This window comes from Trachemys scripta, chromosome 9, assembly GCF_013100865.1.
Source record: "Trachemys scripta elegans isolate TJP31775 chromosome 9, CAS_Tse_1.0, whole genome shotgun sequence".
In the NCBI taxonomy this organism is placed as follows: Eukaryota; Metazoa; Chordata; order Testudines; family Emydidae; genus Trachemys; species Trachemys scripta.
Window position 1 is genome coordinate 54,656,001 of NC_048306.1, and position 22,653 is coordinate 54,678,653.

The 22,653-nt window shown below is 41.6% G+C and overlaps 1 protein-coding gene across 8 annotated transcripts in view; it reads right to left on the reverse strand.

The window, feature by feature from the left end:
• The window catches only part of ARMC8 (armadillo repeat containing 8), a 211,732-nt gene that overhangs the window by 106,578 nt on the left and 82,501 nt on the right, over nt 1-22,653 (reverse strand). For 6 of the 8 annotated variants that reach the window (XM_034781364.1, XM_034781371.1, XM_034781372.1 and 3 more), the window contains 3 exons: nt 15,579-15,671; nt 11,745-11,804; nt 8,944-9,024 (listed from right to left, as the gene is read on the reverse strand). In XM_034781364.1, coding sequence (XP_034637255.1) covers nt 8,944-9,024; nt 11,745-11,804; nt 15,579-15,671 — 234 coding nt within the window. The remainder of the gene's footprint in view (nt 1-8,943; nt 9,025-11,744; nt 11,805-15,578; nt 15,672-22,653) is intronic. The other 2 variants (XM_034781365.1, XM_034781367.1) reach the window with 2 other exon arrangements.

The window sequence follows — 22,653 nt, forward strand, 5'->3', positions numbered from 1 at the left end:
ATCCTCTTCACAAAAGGATGCCTTATTCTTCAGAGGAAGGTATTTCTCTTAACCTTCCTTTGATGAGTTGAGTAGAAACTGTGGAAATCTTCCTTTATGTCTGTCAGCCAAGAGGAGAATCTGGCAAGTCATCCTCACAGTTCTCTTAAAAATGCAGCCAAAACCATAGCTTTGGGAAAGGATGCGAGAGGAATGCCTTGACACACAAGGAGCCTGCCTTGACTGAGACTGAGTTGGGAGAACTGGCACAAAGAATGCCGACTTCATTGGTGCATTCACCAGCATCAAATGCATCATGACAACCACTGTTTAAGGCACAAATATCAATGGTATTGACACATTCATGGGACTCAGAGCTGCAAGCAGGTTCAGCACCTGGAAAACAACATCGCTTTTGGAAACAGTGCCGATGGCTATATGATCATAGCTAGTGTGTCTATCGGTTAATCAAAGTGACAGGATCCCAGGAGTCTGGCCCATAGTGTACTGAATGGAGGCCCTTGGAAGTCTTGAAGAGCATGCAAAACATACAAGGGGTATGAAATGTCCCACCACAAATAAAGTTCTAAATTTGAACTTCCAAAGAAGTCACATGGACTTGACTTGTAATGGAATCGCAAAAAAAAAAAAAAAAGAAAAAAGAAAAAGCATAAACATAATTCTGGAATGTATTAGCAGGAGTGTTGTAAGTAAGACAAAAGTAATTCTTCTGCTCTACTCAGTGCTGATAAGGCCTCAGAGTATTGTGTCCAGTTCTGGGTACCACATTTCAGGAGAGATGTGGAGAAAATCCAAAGGAGAGTAACAAAAATGATTAAAGGTCTAGAAAACATGACCTATGAGAGAAGATTGAAAAAATTGGGTTTGTTTACTCTAGAAAAGAGAAGTCTTATGGGGAACATAATAGTTTTCAAGTACATAAAATGTTGTTACAAGGAGATGAAAGAAAAAGTGTTCTCATTAACCTCTGAAGATAGGGCGAGAAGCAATGGGCTTAAATTGTAGCCAGGGAGGTTTAGGTTGGACATTAGGAAAAACTTTCTAACTGTCAGGGTGGTTAAGCACTGGAATAAATTCCCTAGGTAGGTTATGGAATCTCAGTCACTGGAGGTTTTAAAAAGCAGGTTAGACAAACACCTGTCAGGGATGGTCTAGATAAAGGACAGTAAGCTTTTCCGTAACTGGTGTTCTTCAAGATGTGTTGCTCATGTCCATTCCATATTAGGTGTGTGTGCTCACCACATGCACCAGTGCTAGAAGTTTTTTCTCTTAGCAGTATCCGTAGGGGACCGGCTCTGGCATCCTCTGGATTCCCACCCGCATGGCACGGTATAAGGGGTGCTGCTGGCTCCCCCCTCTCAGTTTCTTCTTGCTGGAAAATCCAAAAGTGGGGAGGAGGGCGGGTTGTGGAATGGACATGAGCAACACATCTCGAAGAACACCAGTTATGGAAAAGGTAACTGTTTTTTCTTCTTCGAGTGCTTGCTCATGTCCATTCTGAAGAGGGACAGAGAAGGGGTGGGGGCCTAGAAGTGGAGGGTTGTACCCTACAGTTTACCATAGCAATGAGGGCCCAGCAGTCTGAAGTTATAGCCGCCTATGCGGGGAGGAAAAAAGAAAGGCAGTTGGAGAACAGCGGGACAGACGGGTCTGGGTAAAGTCCGGTAGGTCGCCCTCGAGCGCACCCTCAAAACACTCGCTTGCCCCCCTGCTTATTGCGGGTTGAGCCCGACTGGGCAGGAGGAGGAGGTTGGTGGCTCGGATGGCACTTGTAGCCCCTACTCTTCTTATTGAGGGGGTTGGGCGGCTCATGGCGGGGTTGATTCCCTTGGCCCTGAGATTGCTGTGGTTTGAACCACTTACGGAGCTGGCCCTGGAGCATACAGCCCCAGAGTTTTCAGGATAGTGCAGGAGTCCTTAAGGTCATGCCATTTACTGTCCGTCTGCTCTGCAAACAGGGTCTGGCCGTTGAAGGGGAGGTCCTGCATCAATTGCTGAGCCTCCATTGACAGACCCGAGAGGAGCAGCTAGGACACCCTTCGTATGGAGATGGCCGAGGCCATGGCGTGAGCCGCGGAGTCTGCTGCGTCCGAGGCTACTTGGATGGCCACTCTCACTGCAGCCACGCCCTCTTCGAGGACTGCCCGGAATTCCTTCTTGGAATTGGAAGATCTCCCCCTCATGGACATCTTGGGCTTCTTGGCCAGGGCCGGGGATCAGTGCCAGCCAGTAGACGGCACCAGCGGGGCGCTCCGTACCAACGCTGTGGTACTCGGGGCCGAGTCCAACCTCTGCTCTGGTGCTGGGGTCAGCGTTGACTCCATCAGAAGTGCCCTGAGACTGAGGTCTCTCTCCTTTTTCATTCTGGGTTTGAACGACATACAGATGCGACACTTGTCGCTTATGTAACCTTTTCCTAGACACCTTAAACAGCTAACCTGCGGGTCCCTGATGGGCATGGGCCACTTACAACGATCGCATGGTTTAAAGCCTGGGGATCGGAGCATACCCCATCCCTAGGCTGAGTCCCGTCCTGTACCAACTACAATAATTCCTTGCTTAACGTTGTAGTTATGTTCCTGAAAAATGCTACTTTAAGCAAAACGATGTTAAATGAATCCATTTCCCCATAAGAATTAATGTAAATGGGGGGCGGGAGGTTAGGTTCCAGGGAAATTTTTTTCACCAGACAAAAGACTATTAGATACACACACACACACACACACACACACACACACACACACACACACACACACACACACAGTATCAGTTTTANACACACACACACACACACACACACACACACACACACACACACACACAGTATCAGTTTTAAACAAACAATTTAATACTGTACACAGAAATGATGATTGTGAAGCTTGGCTGAGGTGGTGGAGTCAGAGGGTGGAATATTTCCCAGGGAATGCCTTACTGCTAAATGATGAACTAGCACTCAGCTGAGCCCTCAAGGGTTAACACATTGTTGTTACTGTAGCCTCACACTTTACAAGACAGCATGAATGGAGGGAGGAGACACAGCATGGCAGAGATAGACAAAGACACACACCATGTGCGTGTGTGAGAGAGAGAGAGACGTGCATTGCCCCTTTAAGTACGCTGACCCCACTAAGTACACTGCCTTTTTAAGTAGATTAGCAAATTGAGACAGCAGCTGCTGCCAGCAAGCTCCCTCTGTCCTGAGTCCTGTCATATCCCGTCCCCCCCACTCTATGGAGATGGGGTACGGGGGGAGGAGGGGAGGGGACACCCTGACATTAGCACCCTTCTTTCCCCCCTGCACAGCAACCAGGAGGCTCCCGGGAGCAGCTCCAAGGCAGAGGGCAGGAGCAGCATATGGTATTGTGGGGAGGGACAGCTGAACTGCCCGGCAATTGATAGCCTGCTGGGCGGCTGCTGCACAAGGAACTTAGGGGAGTTGACAGGGGGCTGCTGGTCCACCCTGGTTCCAAGCACGCCCCCTGTCCCCCCACTCATTCCAACGGCCTGCTCTTTCTGCAAGCAGGGGGCAAACCAGGTGGCTGCCAAACAATGTTATAAGGGAGCATTGCGCAACTTTAAACAAGCATGTTCTCTAATTGATCAACAATGTAACAATGAAAAAACGTTAACCGGGATGACATTAAGTGAGGAGTTACTGTAACTAGAACTAATACTAAGGGTAAATACTAAACTACAACAACTATTTTACAAAGAAATGTTCATGAGACACACTGAACTAAGCGAAAGCTAGCCGAAGTAGCAGAAGTTCCAGCACTGGTGGCAAGAAGGAACTGAGGATGGGGGAAGCCGGCAGTGCCCCTTACACCATGCCATGCGGGAGCAACTCCAGAGGGCGCAAGAGCCAGTCCCCTACGGATACTGCTAAGGGAAAAACTTCTGGCACTGGTGCTTGTGGTGAGTCCTCACCTAATATGGAATGAACATGAGCAAGCACTCAAAGAAGAATACTTCTGTCATGACTGCAGGGGACTAGACTAGAGGACCTCTTGAGGTCTACTGCAGTCCCACAATTCTACGACTCTATAATGGGTCAGACCAATGGTCCATCTAGCCCAGTATGCGGTCTTCTGACAATGGCCAATGTCAGGTGATTCAGAGGGAATGAACAGAACAGGCAATCAAGTGATCCATCCTGTCATAGAATCATAGAATATCAGGATTGGAAAGGATCTCACAGAAGGTCATCTAGTCCAACTCTCTGCTCAAAGCAAGACCAATCCCCAGACTTTTGCCCCAGATCCCTAAATGGCCCCCTCAAGGATTGAACTCACAACCCTGGGTTTAGCAGGCCAATGCTCAAACCACTGAGCTATCCCTCCCCGCATTAACTCCGAGCTTCTGGCAAACAGAGGCTAAGGATACTCAGAGCATGCTGTTGCATCCCTGCTGCTCCTGGCTAATAGCCATTGATGGACTTATCTATGAATTTATCTAGTTCTTTTTTGAACCCTGTTATAGTTTTGGCCTTCACAACATTCCCTAGCAATGGGTTCCAGAAGTTGACTATGTGTTGTGTGAAGAACTCTTTCCTTTTGTTTGTTTTAAATCTGCTGCCTATTAATTTCATTTGGTGACCCCTAGTTCTTGTGTTATGAGAAGGAGCGAATAACACTTCCTTATTTACTTTCTCCATACAAGTCATGATTTTATAGACCTCTATCAGATTCCCCCTTAGTCATTTCTTTTCCAAACTGAAAAGTCCCAGTCTTATTAATCTTGCCTCATATGGAAGCTGTTCCATAACCCTAATGATTTTTGTTGCCCTTCTGTGTACCTTTTCCAATTCCAAAATATCTTTTTTGAGAGGGGGCAACCAGATCTGCAAGCAGTATTCAAGATGTAGGCATACCATGGACTTATATAGAGGCATTATGATATTTTCTGTCTTATTATCTATCCCTTTCCTAATGGTTCCTAACATTTGGTTAGCTTTTTTGACTGCCGCTGCACACTGAGTGGATTTTTCAGAGAACTATCCACAATTAATCCAATATCTCTGAGTGGCAACAGCTAATTTAAACTTTGTATTTATCAACACTGAATTTCATCTTCCATTTCCTTGCCCAGTCACAATCAATTTGTATACGATTAATGTGAATCTCTATTATGGTGTTTTTTAAAAGATTCTGTGCAGCTTACGGATATTTCACTTTGGGGACTGTACCTTTTAATTTCTGTTTAACTAGCTTCCTCATTTTTGTGTAATTTCCCTTTCTGAAATTAAATGCTACTGTAGTGGGGTTCTTTGGTGTTTTACGGCCCACAGGGATGTTAAATTTAATTACATTATGGTCACTATTACCAAGTAGTTCAGCTATAGTCACCTCTTGGACCAGATCCTGTACTCCACTTAGGACTAAATCAAGAATTACCTCTCCCGTTGTGGGTTCCAGGACTAGTTGCTCCAAGAAGCAGTCATTAAGGTATCAAGAAACTTTATCTCTGCATCCCATCCAGTCAATATGAGGATAGTTGAAATCCCTCATTATTACTGAGTTTTTTATAGCCTCTCTAACCTCTCTGAGCATTTCACAGTCATCCTCACCATCCTCATCAGGTGGTCGGTAGTATGTCCCTAGTGCTATAATCTTATTATTCAAGCATAGAATTTCTATCCAGAGAGATTCTATTGTACTGTTTGGTTCATTTAAGATGTTTACTATATTTGATTCTCTGCTTTCTTTCACATATACAGTTTCTACTCCTCCACCAGCACGACCTATTCTGTCATTCCTATATATATTCTACCCCGGTATTACCGTGTCCTCTTGATTATCATTCCACCAAGTTTCTGTGATGCCTATTCTATCAATATCCTCATTTAATACAAGGCACTCAAATTCATCAATCTTAGTATACAGACTTCTAGCATTTGGATATGAGCACTTATAAAATTTGTCACTTTTTCAGCTATCTGCCATTACGTGATGTAAATGAATGGGACTCTTTAACTTGACTGTTTCTCCCCTACAGAACGTCTCTGTCTGAACCACGTGCTCCTTCACAACTGTCGGCTTTCCTCCAGCCCTATGTTTAAAAACTTCTTTATAACCTTTTAAATTTTACATGTCAGCAATCTGCTTATGTTTTGGTTTAGGAAGAGCCCATCCTTCCTATATAGCACGGGTCTCAAAGTCCCGGCCCGCGGGCCATCTGCAGCCCAAGAACCTCCCCACTGCGGCCCGCGGAATCTTTTTAAAAAGTTCTTTCATCTGGCCCTTATGGCTGCCAGCCAAAGGAGGGGGAGGGAGGGGAGCGGGCAGGAGAGATTCACATGCCCCTCCCCCCCAACGTTGCTCCATCCTGCTCCTCCTGGGACCCTTCCAGGGGTTGAACTCGGCAAGTGTCACTCACCTCGGGCAGCTCAGCTCCCTGCAAGTGGTTCTCTATCCCTGCTGTTGCTGGCGGAGCTGCAGAGGAGAGACCCATGCAGCCACGCTGCCGGCACTGCCCCCCTGCCAGCTCCCATTGGCTGGGGGAGAGGGACAGATATACCATCACTAGTTGCTGGGCAGAGTCACACATGGAGGCAGCATCATTAGTTGCTGGGCAAAGTCAGCTGGGGCGGCATGAGGCCAAGGGAGTGAGGGAAAAGGGTGGGAAACAGGCTGGGAGGTGGCATGAACACCATCTTCAGTGACATTATTGGCCTGCTGTGAGGATTTGAGGACTGGCAATTGCCCTAAGGTAAACTGAGTTTGAGACCCTTGCTGTATAGGTTCCTCCTTTTCCAAAAGGTTCCCCAGTTCCTAATAAATCTAAACTCCTCCTCCCTACACCATTATCTCATCCATGCATTTAGACCCTGCAAGTTCTGCCCGTCTAACTGGCCCTGTCTGTAGAACTGGAAGCATTTCAGAGAATGCTATCATGGAAATCCTGAATTTCAATCTCTTACCTAGCAGCCTAAATTTGGCCTCCAGGACCTCTCTCCTACTTTCCCTATGTCATTGGTACCTATATGTACTACGACCACTGATTCCTCCCCAGCACTATACATAAGCCTGTCTAGACGTCTCAAGACATCTGCAACCTTCGCCCCGGCAGGCAATTCACCATGCGGTTCTTTCGGTCATCACAAACCCCGTTATTTATATTTCTAATGATCGAATCCCCCACTACTATTACAATAGGATGGAGGCTTCAGTGACAACGAAAAGGACTCAGGGGTTATTGCTGACTACCAACTGAATGTGAGCTTCCCAATGTTGTGAGCAAAGGGGCTGATGTGATTCTTGCATGTACAAATAGGGGAGAATATTGAATACGTAGATGGAGGTGATATTACCTTGAGTATACAGTACTGGCGAGACCACCACTGGAATACTTTGTCCAGTTCTGGTGTGCACACTTCAAAAAGGATGTTGAAAAATTTTAAAGGGCTCAGAATAAAACTAAAGAATGATTCATGGTCTGGAAAGCCTGCCTTACAATAAAAAATGAAAGTAGCTCAACTACTTAGCTTATTGAAGATTAAGAGGCTACTTGACTATGGTCCATAATTGCCTACACAGGAAGAAGATACTTGATAGAGGTCTCTGACTGCTAAAAGTAAAGGTATAAAAAGATCCAGTGGCTGGAAATTGAAGTCATTATAGTTCAGACTGGAAATAAGACGTTAATTTTTAAACACTCAGGTAACTAATCATTGGAACAGATTACCAAGAGATGTGGCAAATTCTACATTACTAGGAATCTTTAAATCAAGACTGGATCTCTCTCTAAAAGGCTAGATCAGCCACAAATTATTGTGATAGATGCAGGAAGTCACTGGGTGAGATTGTATGGCCCATTATACTGGAGATCAAACTGGATGATTATAAAGATATTTTCTGGCCTTTATACCTATGGATCTGTGAACAGAAAGATACAGTCCCATCCCAAAAGATAACAATATAGCCTTAGATATATTTAAATGTAGTAACTGAAAAAAATCAGTGAGGTAACTATTTACGTTCAAAGATTTCATTCTGAAAGTTTATATAGGGTGACATTGTTCAAACTTAATTATTTGTGTAAGATGCTCCTTGTCTAAAAATCTTTCATATTTGCTTAGCCTCCGCAAGGTCACAGCACTGACTTTAATCCACAGTCATGTTTTCCACAAGCCTATACCAACAGATGTAGTTTAAACTATGTATTTACTTATGTGTTAGCCCCAAGGGACTAAATTCTCAAAGCCTTACACAAAACGTGTATGCATCTGTGTATGCACTCAGACATGCAGTTTTGAGTAAAACTGTGGAATTTTGCTCAGCCTCTCTCCTTGAATTAGGCTTTGAAAATTTAGTTTCAGACTGCCAGCAAATAGCTATTAGAGGTAGGAATTCTATCACTGCCACCAAACCCAAATTCATACAGTGTGATGTTATCTTAGAAATACCACTTCACGACAACACTGTGAAATCGAGTCAGCATTCTTCTTTGGAACTTGACCCATCCAGGATGGATTTCAGAAACAAAAGCATATGGTAGAGCCCAGACTCCAAAGGATTCAGTGGAATAAAAACCACTCACAGGCTCTTTCAACTACATAATCAAGTTTTCAAAACATATTTGACTTATTTCTATCCAGATCAGCTCATCTATGCTCCCCTTTTCACCAGCTCTTTCTTTTAAAAAGTCTTAATTTGCTCATTTTCTTTTGTTTGGCTGAACTGCTGCTTGACTCTAAGTCAAGCTCTATTTCAATTACTGGTACTTTAACTTTATAGAGCACCCAGATATGTTGTGGCAGGTTTCTGTATATCTCTATTTACCACACAAAAACAACGATGATGGGCACCCAAGAAATTTGTATTGCATACTTTTAAATGTGTGTGTATGTATATGTGCAAACATATAATTTCTATAATTACATTAATACAGATTGCTTTTATAACTGATGTGAAATCAAAATCTCAAGCAATTTTAATGCCTTACTTTGTAGGACGTGGAACTTAATAGGTGAGCAATATTCTGAACTGCTCCATGGTTAAACAAGATTGTCTGATGATCTGGACCCTATAAAGAAAAAAAAAAGGAGTATTTATTCTTTTAAAAAACGAATGTGGAAGAGGCTTCCTGTTAACTATAACTTCAGTAAGTACTAAAATGCAAGTTTTCCTGCCATTCTTTGCTTTGTACATTGGAAATATGCTAGTTTCTTTACCATCTGAAGCTAACTTTCTGTTACATCTATTGAGCTTGACCTACTTATTGATAGTCATTTTCATTCTCATTCTTGGAAGGAAATTCCAAAACTAGAGAGATTAGGAGTAGAGTGAGTGAAGATATTTCAATTTAATAGATGAAGGATGAATTCTACAATAATTGACAATGGGGATTTTAGTTTTCATAGCTGATGTAGGGCTATTGGCAAAATACTGTTTCAATCTTTGCAATATTGTATAAGATTCTCAGTCATCTGCAACACCTCTTCCCCATTGCTAATCCCATGCATTTTCAGCATAACAACCCCAGAAAAGATAGCAAGTAACCAATTTTAAAGCTGTTCCCATATATCAGAATGTGCATCAACTGATAGTGTGGCGAGAGCAGTGTCTCACTCCTACACTAGTAACTCCTACGCATGAAATCTAGATTTAAAAACTTTTTTATAATACTATTTCAAATATATCAACTGTAAAGACATCACACCAACCTTAAGTACTTAAAGAGCTAGTAAAAATAAGTGTCTGAGGTGTTAAACATTTTTCAATTTTCAAAATTTCAGTTTGAAATAAACTCAAGTCCAAATACTGACCACATGTCTCCTCTACAGTACAAAAGTCTCAAGATCTCTGTGATCTGGCCAGGCTCTATGGAAGCAGAGGAGAAATGGAACCCTCAGAGGACCGCCCACCCTCAGCAATCTCAGTGAATCCTAGGTGATCAGTGAGCCCTTCCTCCCCTGGAAGTTGAGTGCACGACTCTACTCCGACTGCCTCTTCCCATGACAACCCACCTTTGAGGGCAGGACCACCCCAACCTGCAGAACTGGCTGGCAACTTCAAAACAGAGAGATGTCAGACGGGGATGATGGGCCTCATCGAGACTGAGGACATCTGGAGGAACAAGAACAACCCTGACAGACTCCTCCCTCCTCCCATTTCAGGGGATCCTTTTGTTCCCCATTCCTGGTTTACCCTATACCCCATGGTTGCTTGACAGGAGCTGCATGCCCTCAAGGCTATAGTGGTGTCTGCTTAGCTTTTTCATGGGAAGAGAAGGGCAGGACCCCAGTCATCACACAGGCTCCCTGCCCCTTTTTAATAGCTCTATGTATCCATTCCTGTGGAACAACTCTATGGCCCCTTGCACACCAATCTGATCATCCTCTGCACTGGTCAGGCTGGTGTACAATTCCTATAGGGGGGAGTAAAAGGACTAGTACTGTACTGCCCTTACAAATGTGTAAGAGTCAGGTTTTGGCCTACAGAGTTAAATTTCTAAATAGTGTCAGCAGCCGTGACAGCATGTGTCACCACAAACTACATAATTCCTACCAATAAAGTTCAGTACCCTACACACTAGAATAGGGGTAGGCAACCTATGGCACGCGTGTCGAAGGCAGCACGCGAGCTGATTTTCAGTGGCACACACACTGCCCGGGTCCTGGCCACCAGTCCAGGCTGACAGCTGTCAGCAGCCGGACAGCATGTGTCACCACAAACTACATAATTCCTACCAATAAAATTCAGTACCCTACACACTAGAACAGGGGTAGGCAACCTATGGCACGTGTGTCGAAGGCAGCACGCGAGCGGAGTTTCAGTGGCACTCACATTGCCCGGGTCCTGGCCACCGGTCCAGGGGGCTCTGCATTTTAATTTAATTTTAAATGAAGCTTCTTAAACATTTTAAAAGCCTTATTTACTTTACATACAACGATAGCTTAGTTATATATTATAGACTTATAGAAAGAGACCTTCTAAAAACGTTAAAATGTATTAGTGGCACGTGAAACCTTAAATTAGAGTGAATAAATGAAGACTCAGCACCCCACTTCTGAAAGGTTGCCAACCCCTGCACTAGAATAAAATACATATCCCCAGTTTCTGCTTTGGAGCTTCCACATTGGTGTGATGTCTGCTCTGTGCACAGCTTCTGTAGCCATCTCATTGGTTTAAAGAGACAAAGGTGGGAAACAACAAATTTGAACTGCAAAACACTGCCTGATTTTCTTGATTGATTTGCTGCCTAAATGCTAATGGTCTTCCTGCCAGAATGAAAATTTCAGTATTCTGTTTCATACTTAAACCAACTTGGCATACATGAACAATCCTACACACCTCTGTGCATCTGACAATGGTAGAGACATTTCATTTTTAAGCTTTTGAGAAGTCATTTAAAAACAGTGATTTTTTTTTAAAGGTATTATGTAAAATATTTTTAGTACACCGCTACCTCGATATAACGCGACCCTATATAACACGAATTCGGATAGAACACGGTAAAGCAGCGCTCCGGGGGGGGCGGGGCTGCACACTCCGGTGGATCAAAGCAAGTTCAATATAACGTGGTTTCACCTATAACGTGGTAAGATTTTTTGGCTCCCAAGGACAGCGTTATATCGAGATAGAGGTGTACTTCGTTTATAATTATTCTTTTCCAGAAAAACCATGAAAATTACTTTTAGATGTAACATATCTGATGCTTTAAGATGCTTCAGCTGCTACCACTGACAACTTCCTATTAAAAATGTGATTAAAATACCTTTTTTGCTGTAGAAAAACACTTACATTGGCACATAGAAGTGGCTGAGGCGATGATTTAAAGCCGCAGCTATGCCAGTGTCGAAGCTGAAGAAAAGATATTAAAAGACGGGGGGAGAAATGAATGAAAATGAAGTCAAGAATTGCTTTGATTTAACTTGTTTTTGTAACCTGATAAATATATCACTTATCTAGTTCCCATGTGTCAGATTTTCAAAGAGAATCATCTAATCTGTTGTGTGTAAATATCACCATGAATACACAAATGAGTTAGCTGTGTGCACTCATGGCTAGTTAGCTGCACAACTAGACATGCATGCAAAAAATATTCAGTTTGGACATACACTTAAAGTGTTTCCTTGGACAAATCAGGTATGCTTAATATATGCATACATATCTTTGAAAATCTGACTATGTATTAATAGCCCACATTTAAGAACTCTACTGTCAGACTTATTCAACAATAAATAGAAAGTTGTTTTAAATCTAGACATGTGAAGACTTGATTATACACTATATAACTCATTTTTAATTTCAGAAATCTCAAACTAGGTCAATAATGAGGGGTAATTGCTTTTCTTACTCTTTGAGTACAATGGTGGAGTTCTAGGACCTATCTTAAACAGTTTTAAATCTTCCTTGGATGTAGCATTTGGGGAACAGAAATAACAGCTCTTGATTACTTTTCATTCATTACTTACAGATTGTCATAAAAAGTTGATTTTCAACAAAATAGCATGGCCTATTACTGATGATGTTCAAAAGAACCATGTAACAAAATTTATGATGACAAACATCAAAAAGACTCAAAAATATCTTTGGATGCAAGAGACTCTTGTGCAGAAGTTCAGCACAAGGCCTACAAACTAGCTACAGCCCACTTACATCCTTAGAATAAGGCTTACGAGGGATTTAGCTAGTTCATAAGCCTAGTGCTGTAATGCTGCCTGGGGTGAATTTCATGTATTCTGCATAGCTGATGAAGGTGTTATTTAAACAGTAATAGCAATTACATTCAAATAAAATTTCAAGTGCTAATTTTCCAATTTTTGGTACCATACAATCATGCATCAAAAAGAATAGGCCTTTTAAAAATAAAAAGCTCACTTTGACAATTAAAGTAGTAATAAAGCTTCTTCACTTATGCCATCTTCCCTGAAAACAGATTAACTGTGACAGAGAGAACCTTAACCCCGAATGCCCTTTCAAGGTAAGTTTCAACATGCATTTTACAATGCTTTGTGCATTACTGTAGCTTGGTTTTCAAAAACTTGATTTTGTTTATTTTATAGGCAGATGGTGTCCAAGATTTGTATGTAAAGAACAGGCCTCCCTCCTGCCCCAAGAACCAGCATTCCCCTTCATGTCCATCCAAAATCTCTCCAGAGTCATCATTCTGTCAATCATTTCCACTCCATATTTTTTAAGCTCAAAACTCTCAGTGAAAATAGTAAAAGATATGCCACAAACAAAAGGAAGTGTGAAACCATACTAACAACATTGAGTAAGGATTTTCTATCTAAGGAAAATGTCTGCTGTCGTCAGTGAAATTTTGAGGTGGAAAAGAGAGAAAAAAGTTGATAGGCAAAGAAGCCTCCCGCGACCTGAGCTGACCTTCTGCCCAGGAAGAGGGAGGCAGTGGGGAACCCTTCACAGGAACACTGGTTCTTAAGGGGAGTGTGGTGTCAGTTATCTTCACAAATGCTAGACCACCTGCCTAGAAAGTAAACAAAAGAAAAAAAATACATTGAAGCACAAATATCCCTTTAAAATACATGTTGAAGCTTACCTAAACCAGTATTCATAGTGACGTGTTTTCCCCAGAGAAATCAATGAGAAAGATTCTCTCCAGCACACAATCTGTTCAAGGGAAGATAGTAGCTTTCATTAAATAAGCTCAGAACTATCCACTGCCACAGGCATATTGAAACTTTCATGGGTGTTTGATATCTTGCCTATCTGTACAAGACAGAAAAACAGGTTCTCTTTAACCCTTGCAAGTATGTTACACTCTGACATATCAACTGCCTGGTATTATATCTGAAGGCACAGTAGTAGAGCATTTGTCTTGGTCGCTAGATCTTGTACCCATGGAATAAAGCAGCTAAAAAGAAAAAAAAGAGGTATTTTCAAGTTTCCCATGAAAGATTCTATTAATCTAGAAAAATAAAGATCAAGTTCTTGACCAATTTAAGAAACAGCTTCAGAAGACCTCAAAGCATCAAAAATTTGGATCTCTCTTTCTCTTTATATTATTTGATCCTCTTACCTATCCTAAAACAGTAGTGTTTTCTTGTTATGATTCTGGGATTTATTTTATGTCAACTATTTCATTTAGCATTACTCATTTGTATTTTCAATCATTCACACTCATGTATTCAGTGTGCCCTACATGCTCATGGTTTCTATAATTTCATGTGAAAATTTTCAAGATTTTTACATTTTTCCTGTAAAATGTGAAGTTTTCAAAATATTCATGGTAAACTAAATGTCCCAATTTTTTCAGTTCAGTGAAAATAGCATAGTGGCTATAGAAGACTTTTTTTACTTTTTTCTTTATTAGTGAATAGGGTTTGGTTTAGTTAATTCAATATTTATGATACAGAAAAGTTGGCAAGTGTTACAAAACAGGGCAAGGTGTTCATTGTGTTACAAAACAGGGTAAGGAGAGCAAGGCAGAATTCATCCTTTTCACAGCAGAGTTGGATACTCAAGGGTAAGAGATCCAGTTTTCATATACCTGATTTGGTTGTGTAGTGCTGCTGAACTACTACTTACATTTATATGCAAGCTTGTGTTTTATACAATCAATCCTGTGCTAACACTTCTACAATAATGTGCTAACAATTGTTGTAACACAGCATTCATTGTAAAGAACACATTTCCAAACGATATCTTCTTACTCAGTTTTCAATTGGACTTTTTTCTTGGAATTTTTTTCTGGTTAAAAAACACATATTTGAGACATCTATTTAATATTTTAAAGGTTCTAGTTTTCATCTTATAAGTAACCCCGGAGTAACTGACTAAACTGGATAATCCTTGATTTCATCAAACTAATGCAAGATTAGCAAGATTTAAGGTAATGTTGGAATAAGATTCCACATAAAAGATAAATAAGCAGAAATAATAGGAACTGGAATGTCTTTCTTTCACCATGTTAACCACAAACTTTACATTAATTTGTATATTTCGCTCTAGTGTTCTCCGTATTGTAAGAGTTTTCCTCTAGATATCTGATACTTTTGCTAAAAGAAAGCCTCTTTTAAGAGCTGAGATTTTAATTAGATCATTAATGTCACTTTGGTTTCAGTTCTCAGTTTAATTAAATAAAAAATTGCAATTCCATAAGTACATACATTATGCACACTCACTGCATATGAACTAATGAGGAAGAGTACAATTTTAATACAAGAATACTTTTCACTGGTCTATAATCTCTCCAAATACAAAGTATCATGGGTACAAAATGGCTGCCTTGAGCCAACAGAGGCAGTCTGAGCTAAAAGGTTGATTAAATAAATTCCCAAAGCAGAGCAACAAGAAAAACTGAAATCCTCAAATATAGTCATGCTGACAATGAAGTTTTATGATTCATTCAATTTTTGTTTTTATTTTTTGGTTAATACACTCTATTCCCAATAAACCCAAAGTTCTTATTATTTGCATACTTTGCTTTATCCAAGAGCTGTATCTACCTATAATCCCAGAAACACTATCAGCAAATGGGGGCGGGAGGGAGAGAGATTGAGTCTTTATTGTCCTACTGTTCCAGCCATAAAAGTCAATATTATCTTATTCAGTTTCTAAATGGCAGAAACACAAGAACCCTCATAGAGAATATTTATTCTCTTTCCTTACTTTGCAGCAATGTGAGAAGATCTGACATATGTATTCTTGTGTATATCGAGACCTACTAAGCAGTGCCATTAGGTGGGGGATAACTGTAGCATCCTAGAAAAAAGTCAGAAAAGAAAACAATATTAAAACTAGAAATTTCAGCACTGTTAGTCAGCGATTTGTAACTAACAAGCTGCATCCTAAGCTTTTCAATAGTTAGTACCCAAGCCTAAAACAGGGGACCTGCTGAGATGCATGAGGAAAAAGGACTAGGCCATAAAAGTACTATGGATGTGATTTTTAAAGAAAATGGCAGCTTGGTGCCCATTCTCATCAAAATTCAATGTTCCTAACTCCCAGCTATGTGTCACTGAAAATCTCTGCATTAAGTAACCTACTTAGTGAGAAGTCTTGGGACAAAGGAAAAGAGGAATTCCGCTCACAACAAACTGTCACAGACAGCAATAACTGAATAAAAAGCTCTGTATTTTGGAGACAAAAATCCCTCAGTGGCATTCTTCTCCCAGAACCGTAATTTACTTACCTTCTAATTGGTTATCTCTTAATTAGAGGGTGGGAATGGAGGGAGTATAGGAAGTGAGGTACCAGTATAGACAATGGATTTTTTCATCCTCCCACCAGCAGTTGGAGACAAGACATCAAAAGAATTTAGTGATACTGGCCTTCCATCTGAACAATCCAATTCAAGAGTTTCCTTTAGTACTGACATAGCACATGCACACACACTCATAGTGGGAAAAACTAAACAAAGAGTAATCAGAAGAGAAATCAGAGAGAGAAGGGAGATCACCTCGCTACCTGTTCCTCATTGTTTGGTTCTGTTAAGAATCCAATCCTGTTTCTTAAGATCATTATAGTAAGTGAGAAATACCTAAATAGTGTTATAAATCAATGAAAGCTTTAAGATATCTAACATATATTTTATCAGAAGCCAGCTACAAGTGGAGATGCCACTAGAAGCAGTGGAAGATTAGCAGTTTTTGTGAACTCCGGAAGCCAGCCTCAAATGAATCATCTCTGAGACAAAGATTTGGTTACTTAAGCAGAGGAGACTAAATATCAAAAATCCCCTTTAATAGGTTGCGTCTATGTTGACTATGACAGGTAAACTGAGCCCTTCACCTGGGGAGAGCTGGAGTCAGTAAGAACTGTTGTGATGATCAGATAGTTTTTTTAGGATGTTATTTTTCAACTACCCTATCTGTTATGTTATGGCAATAGAGAAAGTAACAGTAACTGGATACAGGTTTATGCTGCCAGGCCCTCAGTGTCACCTGTACATTAGCAAACAAAAATTCAATTAAAAAAGAAAAAAATTAAAACAACTTAACAAAGTTCTCCTATTATCTCTCTCTATTTCCACAGAATATTTTAATGAGAAAAACGTTTAATGAACGGACACTCAGATGGTATGAAACACTCAGTTTTAGGTTGTTAGGCACTGTTAAAAGTCTAATCCAGGGGTAGGCAACCTATGGCATGTGTGCCAAAGGCGGAACACGAGCGGAGTTTCAGTGGCACTCACACTGCCTGGGTCCTGGCCACCGGTCCGGGGGGGCTCTGCATTTTAATTTAATTTTAAATGAAGCTTCTTAAACATTTTAAAAACCTTATTTACTTTACATACAACAACAATTTAGTTATATATTATAGACTTATAGAAAGAGACCTTCTAAAAATGTTAAAATGTATTACTGGCACACGAAACCTTAACATAGAGTGAATAAATGAAGACTCGGCACACCACTTCTGAAAGGTTGCTGACCCCTGGTCTAATCCTATCTCTTCTTAACAGAAAACAGGAGACACATATACAAAATTTTGGGGATCGGGGAAAGAACAGCAAAAGAATAAATACAGCTTCTGTCTCTTCTGCTTGCTGTTTAATTGCTGGAAAGTGTCAGCACTTAGTACAGGACCTTATTAAGCACTCCAGAACCTACCGTACTCAGGCTATTGCTGTCAGCTTGCCTCTCTGGTCACAGCAATATTGCAAGGTTAGTTTTGTCTGGCTGGCTAAGTCAGACCCTCATTAAATAAAAGGAAAAAAGAAAAATACAAGAGAAGAAGGGGAGGAGGGATAGCTCAGTGGTTTGAGCATTGGCCTACTAAACTCAGGGTTGTGAGTTCAATCCTTGAGGGGGCCATTTAGGGATTTGGGGCAAAATCTATCTGGGGATTGGTTCTGCTTTGAGCAAGGGGTTGGACTAGATGATGTCCTGAAGTCCCTTCCAAGCCTAATATTCTATGATTCTAAGAGGGTGAGGAGAACATGAGGGAAGGAGCTGCGACAGATTATTAAATAGCATCTCCACATCAAACACTGAGATGTGATAATTTTATCAACGCTATGGGTATGCCTACAATGCAAAAAACTTCCTGCAGCAGCAAGTCTCATTGTCCAGTCAACTGACTGAGGCTCATGCTGCTGGGCTAAAAATAGCAGTGTAGATGCTCCTGCTCGGACTGGAGCACAGGATCTGAGACCCACCCCCCTCCCCAAATTTTGGATCCTGGGCTCCAGCCTGATCAGGAACTTCTAAGCTGCTATTTTTAGCCCTGCAGCATGAGACCAACTCAATTGATCCAGGCTCTGCGACTCGCTGCTGCAGGAGTATTGTTTTGTTTCTTGTCACTTAGATGTACCTTATCGGTATGTCTATATTGCAATTAAACATCCATGGCTGGCTCATGCTACCTGACTCAGGCTTGTGGGGCTTGGGCTAAGGGGCTGTTTAAATGTGGTGTGGATGTTCAGGCTTGGGCTGGAGCCCAGGCTCTGGGTCCCCGCAAGAAGGGAGGGTCCCAGAGCTCAGACAGAGCATTTACCCAGCAATTAAGCAGCCCCTCAGACTCAGCCCTGCAAGCCTGAGTCAGCTGGCACAGGCCAGCCATGTGTTTTTGATTGCAGCATAGACATGCCCTATGTGACTTGGTCAGTGAGGTGAAGTTATTGTTTACTGAGTTATAAAACTTTCCTGTATGAATCCATTAATATAACTTAATAGGGGGCTGTGGAAAACAACACAATAGCTATAGATAAGCAACCCCCCAGCAAACACTGGGAGGCAATTACAGGCCAATGGCATACTTCCATGCTCAAAGTGACAACTCTTCTGCCAATGCTGGGAACTAACAAATCAAAGGGCTATAAATAGTTAAATGCCCTGCTCATGAAAGGAAAAGAGGGTCAATCAGGAGCTGTCCAGAGTGACAGGTTGACAGAGTAAAACTGCAGAGGGAATCTGAAGAAGTTGGGCCTTCCCCCAGATCCAGGCAATGTAAGCAATAGGGAGACACCGGTTTTCTCTTAAATGCTTTGGTTCTTAGTAAATACTTTGCTTTAAAAAAAAGTATTTAAGCAAAGGCTGTTTGGTCACTGGTTACCACTGCCACTGCTCCCAGAGGGAACAAAGCTACAGGCATTGAAGGTAAGTCAGGCCTGCTGAGGTACTCACAATTCATCACAGGGGACTGCAACCCAGAGCCTTGCCTAAGAGTGGGAGAATCCTGTAATTCTACCCAAAGAGAGGCAATGGCTAGAGGCCTGAGAGGGGTGCACTCAAAGATACCAGGAGGGGTCTGAGTTGCAGTTCACCCTTTAACTATGACAGGAGTAATAGCAGGAACTTTAGTTTCCCATCTCAGAAGTTGCTCAGAACACAACTATAGAGATGGTACTATTGACTGTTCCCCCATCCAACATTTTTGTTTAGTCAGAACATCTTTCAGCACCAGGAAAAGATATGACCACAAATCCCTGAGTCCCAGTAGGTTTGCAACAGTGTTGAAAGTCTCAGCCAAGAGTGAGATGCAGTATAGTTCTCTCTACCAAACATTAGCTTGCTGCCATGCATAAGCAAACTCGACAAGTGCTGCCCAGAAAAGCAACATCCAAAAGGAGTAGCAACCAAAACAAGTGCCAGATGGTCCATACCTGCATGCTTGCTCTCATCTTAAGAACACTTTTGCCTGTGGCTACAATTCTGCAAATTCACCAGGCTTGAAAGCCCGAGTGACTCTTCTTTTAGTTCAAAAAACTCAATTTACATAATTTCTTAGCCGTCATTGTGTTTTCTTGAACAGCTTTACATAACATGTATATAGGTTAAAATCATATCCTGCCACCTTTCACCCACCTTTGGCAATTTAAGATTTCAAGCCACATTAAGGGTCAACACAACAGAACCACATATTAATTGACTTTTCTGGTACCTTATGAAACCACCATCAGCTGAGGTTCTTGCAGTTGTGTCAGGAAAAAGGTAATAGACTTCTGTAAAACATTTGTTTTGGTAACTCATGACATTTTGGCTAAAAAACTAGAAAGATATAAAATTAATATGGCACACATTAAAAGGGTTAAGAGCTGTCTAATTGAGAGCTCTCAAAATGCAAATGGGTGTTTCTAGTGGGGTTCTGCAGGGATTGGTTCTTGGCCCTATACTTTTTTACATTTTTATCAATGACCTGGAAGAAAATAAAATCACTGATAAAAGTTTGTAGATATCACAAACATTGGTGGAGTGGTAAATAATGAAGAGGACAGATCACTCATACACAATGATCTTGGATCACTCTGTGAGCTGGATGCAAGCAAACAGTATATGTTCTAATATAGCTAAATGTAAATGTATATGTTTACAGCCTACATTCTTTGTTGCTATTTACAGGATAGGGGCTCTATCCTTAGAAGCAATGACTGAAAAAGGTTTGGGGGTTGTGATGGATAATCAGCTGAACATGAGCTCCCCTAAGATACTGTGGCCAAAAGAGCTAATGCGATCCTTGTTTGCATAAATGGGCATCTTGAGCCGGAATAGAGAAGTTATTTTACTCCCGCATTTGGCACTGGTGCAACAGCTGCTGAAATACTATGTCCAGTTCTGGTGGCCACAATTCAAGAAGGCTGTTGATAAATTGGAGAGGACTCAAGAGAATGACGAAAGGATTAGAAACATGACTTATAGTGATAGACTGAAGGAGCTCAATATATTTAGCTTATGAAAGAGAAGGTTAAGGAGTGACTTGAGTACAATCTACACATCCCTATATGGGGAACAAATATTTAATAATGGGCTCTTCCATCAAATCAGAGATAGGAATAATATGATCCAATGCCTGGAACTTGAAGCTACAAAAATTCAGACTGGAAATAAGGCATGCATTTTTAACAGTGAGAGTAATTAATTACCGGAAGAATTTACCAAGGAGTGTGGTGGATTCTCCATCACTGGCAAGTTTTAGATCAAGACTGGATATTTTTCTAAAAGATCTGCTCTAGGAATTATTTTGGGAAGTTCTATGTCCTGTGTTATTCAAGAGGTCAGACTAGATGATCACAATGGTCCCTTATGGCCTTAGAATCTATGAAGCTATAAGAAGGAGCAACAGGAGATTCATCATGGGTTGGATGTTCTTCGCACAGAGCTCCAAAGTGAAGACAAGAATATTTTTATAGCACTTTGTACGTTCAAAGAACGGGACATAAATTAACCAATTAATTGCCGCAACAATCCTGTGAAGTGACTGGAGAATTATTACTCCATTTTACAGAAGGAAAGTTTAAACAGATTAGAACTCAGGACCTCCTAATTCCAAGCCCTGTGCTCATTCCTCTAGCACTGCCTTATACCAGAGATGCTGAGTAGTCACAACTCCAACTGAATTCAGATGCATATGAGACTGCTCAGCACTTCCAAAAGTCAGGCCTTAGGTATCTCACATTAGGAACCCAGAAAGTGAGGGACATGCAAGTAGTTAACATCTGAGAAACTTCTGGTTTAAGTGACTTGACTAAGATCACATAGAAATTCTGTGGGAGAGGCAGGGACAGGGCCCAGTTCTCCAGGGTGGCATTACCATAGCCATGGGATCCTCCCTCCTTTCTGTTCCTGCAGTCCCTACCTGGCAGAGACCCAGTCTGGTGACTCTCACTGATTAAACACTCCCTGCTCCAGAGATCCTTCAGGAGGATTAATTACAGAACAGTTTATGCCTCAGAGAGTACCTGTGGTGTTTACTTTCACTGGGACCTTATGGTCTGCTGAGGCTCTTCCATATACAAGAACTACAAACTGTTAGGCCATCAGATCCAGCTGTCACAGGTCCCTGTACAGCTCCTCCCCTCCCAGAGGAGTGCAGATGTCACAGTGTTTCATAGATCAAAATTCAGTCTTTGATGTAGCTGGGAACTGATCCATTAACTGCTTTGAAAATTAGGATCAAACTTGACTGGGAACCAGTGGAGGGACACAAGCAGAGACCTGATGTGCTTGTAACAGCCTGAGCCATGGAGAAAGTGGGCAGCTGCATTCTATACCAGCTGGAGCTGGTGCATCATCTTCACATTCAACTTTGGATACAACGAGTTACAGCAACCCCACCTAGAGATGACAAATGCATGGATCATTATGAGCAGATACTCCTCCAAGAAGAAGCAAAGGCATTTCCTAACAAGTTGGGATGAAAAAAGGCATTTTTGGAGACTAATGCTACTTGGTCATCCAAGCTTAGAAAGGAGTTAGAAAGGGTCCTGAGGTGTCATACCACCTTGAATGGGAGATGTATGCATTCGATGGAAGGCAGGGACAATGTCTTGGCCAGCTCTTCAAAGAGTTCCCCCTTTGCAACCAGTACCACTTGCCTGGGTTCAGCTTGAGCCAACTGGTCTTCAACCAAGAGCTGATGTCCTGTAGGCATTCAGGTTCATTAGCAATGGCGGTGGCTGTATCAGTTGAGAATCAGATATAGAACTGACTGTCATTGGCATCCTGTTTGCAGCCAAAATCACGGTATCTCACTATTTCTGACATTGGTCTCATGCAAATATTCTAGAGAAGCAGGGATGGTATGGATCCCTGCAAGTAAGGGCCTTCAGAGAAGAGGAGCAGTTACTCATCACCACTTGAGTTCTGCTGGAGAGGAATGATTGTAGCGCTGGGCCATCTACTCCTGCTATGTCATGTGTTAGCAATACCAATACTTTGTGGTGCACTGTGTCACAAGGCTGCAAAGAGGTCCAGAAGTGTGAGTGTGCAGATTCTGCCTGTATCCAAGACCACAAGGAGGTTGT